Below are 7,299 nucleotides of genomic sequence, written 5' to 3'. Positions count from 1 at the left end.
GTACTTGTTACTTATAGATCTACTGGCTTGTACCTTTCCTTGGCAAGCAGACTCGTCTAACACCTGGAACTGAAGAAATGCTTTTCGGTCCTGAATATGTTGTGAGAGCAGAGAACTTGCTGTACCTTGGCACTGCCTGCCACTGTGTCCATTGCCTGGCAGTGAACTTTCTATTTCCACTTTTACTGCCCTCTGAGGAACATTCAGGCTCGGCTGATCCAAAATAATATTTATTTCAGTCAAAATGCATTTACTTCCCTACCTCTATTGTGATGAATTTCTATCCATGTTTGGACTCCATTCTCTCTGTGTGTTTGCAGTCCTGTGCCTCATGGATACTTCCATAAAATTTTTCCTTTTAATTTGGCACTCCCTCTTTTGAAACGTTATCAAATCAACTCTGTCTAAATTTATGTGACTCCTTTGTTCTTCCATAAACCTATCTGTTCCTTGCTGATTAAGAGTATAAGTCTCATTTGTATTTATCTCTACATACCAACAGCTGTTCTAGCTTCATTCTTGTTCTTTATTTCCCTTCTACATCTGCTGTAAAAGTGCACTGAGCTGTGATATGTTTAAGTGAAAAGAACGTGAACCATGATTTCTGGACTTCATCCGTCAATAATGTGTTTTCTCCTTAGGAAAAAAACCCACTTAGCTATATGTAAACAAAAATATTAGTATTTGATACATCTCCTTCACCTGCTGTCTCTTTCATGTCAAAGAGTCACTGGGAAGAGCAACAGAGGAAAGGGTTGAGAAACAACCGATGATATTTCTTTTCACCTAAAAATGCTTATTCATTGAAGACAAAACATCACAAAAATCTCACTGTATACAATCTTCTGACAGAACAGATGCAAGTTTCAGAACTTCTTTGCTAGTTCTAGGAGATGTGGACTACTCATACTTGAGATATTAGTTTCTGTTATTCCACAGAAGGAATAATGATGACAGTTCCCAAGACTGTTTCTACACAGAACGTTAACAGTAATTTGTTAATTGGTTTCCCAGGCTACTCGGCTTCAACAGCCTAATGAACCATTTGCTCGAAGAATTTAAACACTGGGGTCTGGTGTCTGGCAACTCCTGTGTCCTCAGCTGCTGGGGCAGCCCAGCTAGGGGACAGCCTGCCTGGTGGCTCCTCTGCCCAGGGACTGCTCTGGGGTTTATTGCTGATGAACCTGATGAGCCTTGGCACGTAATAATTCCACTCATGAGAACGACTGCTCTCTTAGCGGGATGCCAGTCATCACAAAGGGCAAGAAAGGGCTTCTAAAAAGAGAAGGATTTTCCAAAGCCTTGCAGTAATGATAAAACGTCAGATTCTTGTGAAGGATGAAAGATATGGTCTTGAGATTGTTATTTTGGAAAGACCGTTAGCTCTCAAGAAATTGTGAGGAGCACAAATCCAGACTGCCTGTGTCTCAACCTGAGGAGGAATCCTGGAATCAGAGGGGTTGCGCTGTGCAATTCTCCATGTTTTTTCTCTGGAGTTTTGACCTGAAAGCTTGCCTGGGAATCTCAGAGCTAATGGCATAACTAGTCTCCTCTGCAAGTCAGCTGTGTCAGGAGTAGGTGCAATCTGGTCTTTCAGTCCAGCTGTCATATTACAGATCAAAGTCAATCCAAAGAGGTACTCCTTTCTGCTACAATGACAATACTTTCTTTACCTGACAATATGCCATCCTAAAAGTTTTTCCTTCTACATTGATGTTTCCCTCTGCTCTCAGCATGCAGATCATAACATTGTTTATTAGTCTGTAGTATTTCTTTTCATATCAAAGATGTTATAATCAGGTATTTCTTCTTAATATATGAAAAAAATCGCACGTGCAATAAAAAACTAAAATTCTTTGTAGCTTTTCTCATGGAAGTGCCCTTGCTTTGCTTGTATCTGGTTATTTTGGGGGGGCTATTTAGAAGAGTTTTACGCTGCTTCCCCAGTCCCTTTTAATACATAATACTTACAATACAACACAAATTAAGTCAATGGAAAGGCAACTCTAATATATTCCCATTCTCAGCTAAAAGCCAATATATAAACGCTTCTTTTTCTATAACATAAGGCATGTGCTAACCGCGTACTTTCTATGCCCTGTGAGGCAAAGCCCGGATCCACGCCTGGTGAAAACTGCCGGGCAATAACTTGGAGTTGCTTTAAGCTCTTGGTTCTTTACTGAGACCTCGAAAACAAACCCCCAGCTGTGGGGAAGAAAGATACAGTAGCGCAGCTGTTGCTTTGCAAAGTGGTGAGACTGACGCTGCCAGGGATCTCTTCGCTCACCCCTGAACGTTTTTCGTGCGTGCCTGGCCTGAGGGGATTTCTCCGGCAAAAAGCGCCCCAGTGCGCTGCCGGGACGGGCACCCAGGCTCCCGGGCGTGTACCACGGGGAGAGGGGTCCCACCGGCCCCCGGGAGCGGGCAGCGAGGGGTGAGAGGCATCCAGAGCCCGGCAGCAGCCCGGGGGAGCGGTGGGCTCCTGCGGGACCCAGCGATGGGCGGGGGGCGTCCCGGCTCCGGGCAGCGGCTCGCACCTCTTATGGGGGGAGCGGCGGCGGCAGCGAGAGGGAGGAGGAGAAAAGGAAGGAGAGCAGAGGGGCTGGGGAGACTCGGGCGGGCGGGCAGGAGCCGGGGGCTAGAGGAGGAGCTCCGCGCAGAGCGGCGGCGGGCACGGTCGGGCCGGGAGCCGAGGCGCCGGAGCGGGGCAGGTGCGGAGGGCGGGGAGCCGGCAGCGGCCCCGGGCCCTATGGTGCCGGGCGGGACCCGCAGCCCGCCGCCCGCCTTCGAACGGGGCCCGCGGAGCGCCGCGGGGCAGCGCAGCCCGGCGGGCCCGGCACTCGGCGGGCATGAGGAGCCTGCCCATCCTGCTGCTGTCGCTCTGCTGGAGCCTGGGAGGGGTGAGTGTCCGGCGCAGCCCGCCCGAGGGAGCGCTCCCTTTCTGCAGACCGCGGGCGGGGGTGACCCCGCGGCTCTCCCCTGAGGAGCCTGTCCGGAGCCCTTCGGAGCCTTTCCGGAGCCTTTCCGGAGCCCTCCGCAGCCCTCCGCGCCGTTCCGCGGCTCCGCGGGCTGGGGCTCGGCGGCCGCGGCAGGTGCGGGGCTCCGGGATAGCGCTGCCTGCCCCCGCTGTCCCCGGCTGTCCCCGGGCGGGGAACGCGAGGGAATGGGCTGGCAGCCCCCTCCGGCACCCCCGGGCCATCCCTGCCGCATCCCCGGGCGCTCCGCAGCGCCGGGCGCAGACGGTCCCATCCCGCGGAACAGCCGCTTCATCCCCGCAGGTTTCCCCGTGGCCACCGCTGGTTTGCGAAGAGCTGCCCGAGGCGGTCCGGAGACCACTGGCCGTCATCGTGCAGGGAAAATCCCCACATGCACGACTGCTCTGTAATATGTACAGTGAGATTGCGATAAGCAAAGTATTCAGAATATTGAAGTCTTCTGCGTTCCTCTATCTTCTGTTTTCTTAAGTAGTTTGTAAAAGTCTGTTACATTGATGGAACTATGTACACAAAATTTTTTTAAAGTCTTTTAAATTTTTTGTTACGTTATAACACCAAAGGTCAAGAAACCATACTGAAGGGGAGTATTACCTGCTTGTCAGAGGAAGTGTTTATCTGTCAAACTGCTGGTCTGGATACTTTAAAAATTGTTAAGTTGCTTAAAACACAGAGAGGCTCCTGAGCTGGATTTCTAACTCAGTGTGCACCTTTACATGTGGCTCTGTATTCATTGGTGACAAAGGATAACCTATCGTTGGTTAAGAAGGGAAAGATGGATGGGCACAAGTCCTAAAAAGTGGTGAGTGCCCTCAAAATCTTGATGTGTTTCGGGAGGTGGTCAATGCCACGTAGTCTGGAACCCTAAAATCTCTTTAGCTTTGTGAAGTATATCAGAATGAACTGGATTATTAGAACAAAGTGTGGTACAGTTTAGCATGTAGCCCAGGTGTGCTGCCTTTGGGTAGTTAACAAGTGTATGTTTTCAAATCAACCTTTACTATTAATCACTGATATTTCAGAGGTACCAGAAAGAGAAGTTGTTTATTTAGGAGGTTTCTTAATTGCAGTAGTTAATTTGACTTATCCTTCATTTAGTTAAAATTTGTATTTACTGAACCTTCCTTTCCAAGACCCAGTAATTGTAATTCTTCTTGACGAGTAGGAAATCCACTGTCAGTTACTGAATGTTTCCACTTGGAAATGAAAAATAGCCAAAAATAGGTTTTGTGAAAGGAAAGTGCTATTAAAAACATTGTGTATACATGGGACTTTTATTTTACATGGCCGCTATCTGCAAAAAAAGATTATACATACCAAAATATAGGTATTTTCAGTTTCATGCTGAACTTTAACTTACGAGCTCTAGAAATCCTATTTTATGTTAAATATGTGTCTTTGAAAGGAAAAGAATTCTGCACTTGAAGCGTCTAATTTCAATACTCAACATAGAGAAAAGACATGGAAAAGGAAGTCAGGTTCTGATGTTGTAGATGGTGAAATGAGACATTTGGAGAAGAGACAGATTTTCATGAGTTTTTTTAACAGCCCCTGCTGTTGTGCTTATGGCTCTTGTGCTGTATTTTTAAAAGATCTGCAAGTGGTTTGTTCACAAAGAGACTGCAGCATCACCAGGTTCTCAGTCCTAACTCTGGATCTGAGGCTCTGGGCCCAGAATCACAACTTAAATAATTATTATATTTTTTTAAAAAAAATGCTGTGTCATGCATCAGAGATCATTACCAGATTCTGTTATTAAATGTCTCCTAAAAGTTGTGAAAGAAAAGACAGAAACTTGGAGAGAGACCACTGTTTTCTTGGTAATTACAAGTGTGAGGTGTCAAGATGACTGAAGTACTTTATTATTTAAGATGTGATTTCATTTGAACTGATCAAACTGTCCCGTCAGCTCCACTGATGTTTCCAGCTTTTCCATTTGTCACCTCCTGCAGTAATTTCTCCTGACTGCCTCTCTGAATTCAGCTGACCCCAGTACAACTTTCCAGGGTCTCGTTTCTCTCCCCAGTACTGCTGCATTCCTTGGACATGCATAAACTTTTCTGAAAACCGAAGAACTGAGGGCAGGGCTTTGAACCAGTAAAGGTATTAGTGCTTTAATTTTTAAGTAGGGTTTTCTTCCTGTGTAGCATTTGCTTGATCAAATAATCATGCACTGGGGCCTTCAGAAGATAAAATATGCATGGTGGAAAAATGAAGAAAAGCAGAATTTACCAAGTCAAAGAAAATGAAATTTGATCAATTTTCATGTTCTGTGATTTGTATTAAACTTTCAGCTCCCTAACTTACTACAAAAGGGAAAAAAAGCAGATGTATCATTCTCCTGTTTCAGTTACAGCTCAGAGTTTTTCTGGAGAAAAAGATCTGATGGCACAATACTGAGGAATGCACTGGAAAGCTAAATGAATGCTACAGGAAGAAGCCAGTAGATAATTTCAGCATTTTGTTCTGAAAAGTCCATGTGTGAGAAGCTGAAATGGGCATTGAGTGTGAAAAATGCCTGGCACACACTTGGGTGAAAGCTGTGCCAGTTAAAGTTGTGGCTTTCGTTATTGGTAGTTGCATTCTTTGTGAAGCATTTTAGTTCTAGTTTCAAGACATATCCTGTTTGTTAATTTGGCACAGGTGAATGGTGTCCATCCAGAATGCAGATTTCAGCTAGAGATTCACAAGGAGGAAACCAGGTGCATGGAACTTCTAAAGAATGCAAAGCCAGTGGACTACAAAGGTAAGGAAACTTAATGTAGAGACAACTGAAGTATTGAAAATTTTCTCTCTTTACCTTGTTTTACTGTTGTGATTCCAGTTTCCGTAGTTGTCTGAATTGTGCTTGGGATTTCTTGGTTTTCAGAATTTATGCAATTTTGCATTAAATGTACTGCTACAGCAAGCATGTGGTGACACATGCTGACTGGGACACCAGCTGGGAACAAACACGTTCTCATGTGCTGAGATATTGTTGTAGTATTTTCTGACTGGCAGAGCAGCTGCAGGCTGGTGATGACCGGACCAGCAGAAAGAGCAAGTCTGAGGGAAAGCTGAAAGCTTTTGGATGCAAGCATCTCTCCCTAGCTCTGGTTGAGAGTAAAGTGCCAGTGGCAGGAAGGATGTCTGGGTTTCCCAAGCAGACAAAGTTTTGGACTGAAGATCAGATTCACACCCAGAGAACCATGAAGTTGTGCAAAGGGAAAAATGGACAGTTGTGTTACGCCCAAAACCCAAATTCTCTCTGTCACTTTATTGTTTTAATTTTCTTTCTGCATAGACAGATAAATACATAACTAGTGATACTGCAAAGTGTAATTTAGTCGAAGTAAGAAGAATAGTAGATGTGGGGATTTTTTAGGTTTTTGTGTTTGAGGTTTGTTTGGTTCAGGGATTTTTTGGTTTGGTTTGGCTTTTTGGTTTGTTTTGTTTGTTTTTTTGTTTTTTAGATTTTATTAGATTTCCTTCCTACATTTTCTTGTGAGAAGAAAAGTTTATGAAAAAATGATATTTTTCTTGTAAATTGAAGCTTCTGGTAAAAGCCATTTGTTCAGCAAGCAGAATAAAAAGGTGGCAGATAAATTCAGATTGTCAATACGTGGTTTATTTGGGCTTCTTGTTTTCATTTTGTTTTAAATGCACTCTGAAGATGATTATGGGACCTCAGAGACCTGCCATCTGCAGTGCTCTTTGAACATAAACATGAGTCTCAACTTATGATGCTTTTTCCACCTCTCCTCAATTTAAATGTATCACTATCAGTGCATATTCTAATACTAATTTATATAAAATAAAATTCAAAGGTTCATCAGCGGTTTGTATTTTATTATAATTTCTCCATTTTATTAATCAAGATCAGTAATTTAAAAAATGCAAAATCTTACCGGACTAATTAATCTAGATTTATGGCTTTTATTTATATATGAGTGGTGAAGAGAGATAGCTGTTACATAAATAATACTAGTGCAAAGCCAGATGGAGAAATAATTAGTAGCCCAGCTTAATGAATTAAATCATGAACCAATAAATTCACTGTTAGCTGTTACATGGCTTTGAAAGTCACGCTTTCCTCAAGATATACTTCTGTGATCCAGATGCTGGACTGCTCCAAGGGTGTCTTTGTGATGCACACCAGTTTTATTTTGGGTTCCTTAGGGGAAGAAAGAAGTTTGCTGTCAGTATTTTCTTCCCAGCCTCTTTTCACTGGAACAGTGGTGCCTCCTGAAGGCAAACTACTGTGAAAGAAAACTCATGTCTTGGAAGGACACAGGATGTCTGATGGTGTTGACTCCACCCTGCAGTG

At 44.2% G+C, this 7,299-nt stretch overlaps 1 protein-coding gene across 1 annotated transcript in view; it reads left to right on the top strand.

Moving 5' to 3' along the window:
• The first annotated feature begins 2,767 nt into the window (after nucleotides 1-2,767).
• The window catches only part of VIPR2 (vasoactive intestinal peptide receptor 2), a 44,697-nt gene continuing 40,165 nt past the window's right edge, over nucleotides 2,768-7,299 (top strand). The window contains exons 1-2 of the mRNA XM_066314588.1: nucleotides 2,768-2,900; nucleotides 5,637-5,739. Of these exons, the coding sequence (XP_066170685.1) occupies nucleotides 2,850-2,900; nucleotides 5,637-5,739 (154 nt within the window). The 5' untranslated portion in view covers nucleotides 2,768-2,849. The remainder of the gene's footprint in view (nucleotides 2,901-5,636; nucleotides 5,740-7,299) is intronic.

This window comes from Sylvia atricapilla, chromosome 1 (genome assembly GCF_009819655.1).
Source record: "Sylvia atricapilla isolate bSylAtr1 chromosome 1, bSylAtr1.pri, whole genome shotgun sequence".
NCBI classification, from domain to species: domain Eukaryota; kingdom Metazoa; phylum Chordata; class Aves; order Passeriformes; family Sylviidae; genus Sylvia; species Sylvia atricapilla.
The sequence above is the reverse complement of the archived record's forward strand: the minus strand, read 5'-3'. Positions and strand labels throughout refer to the sequence as shown.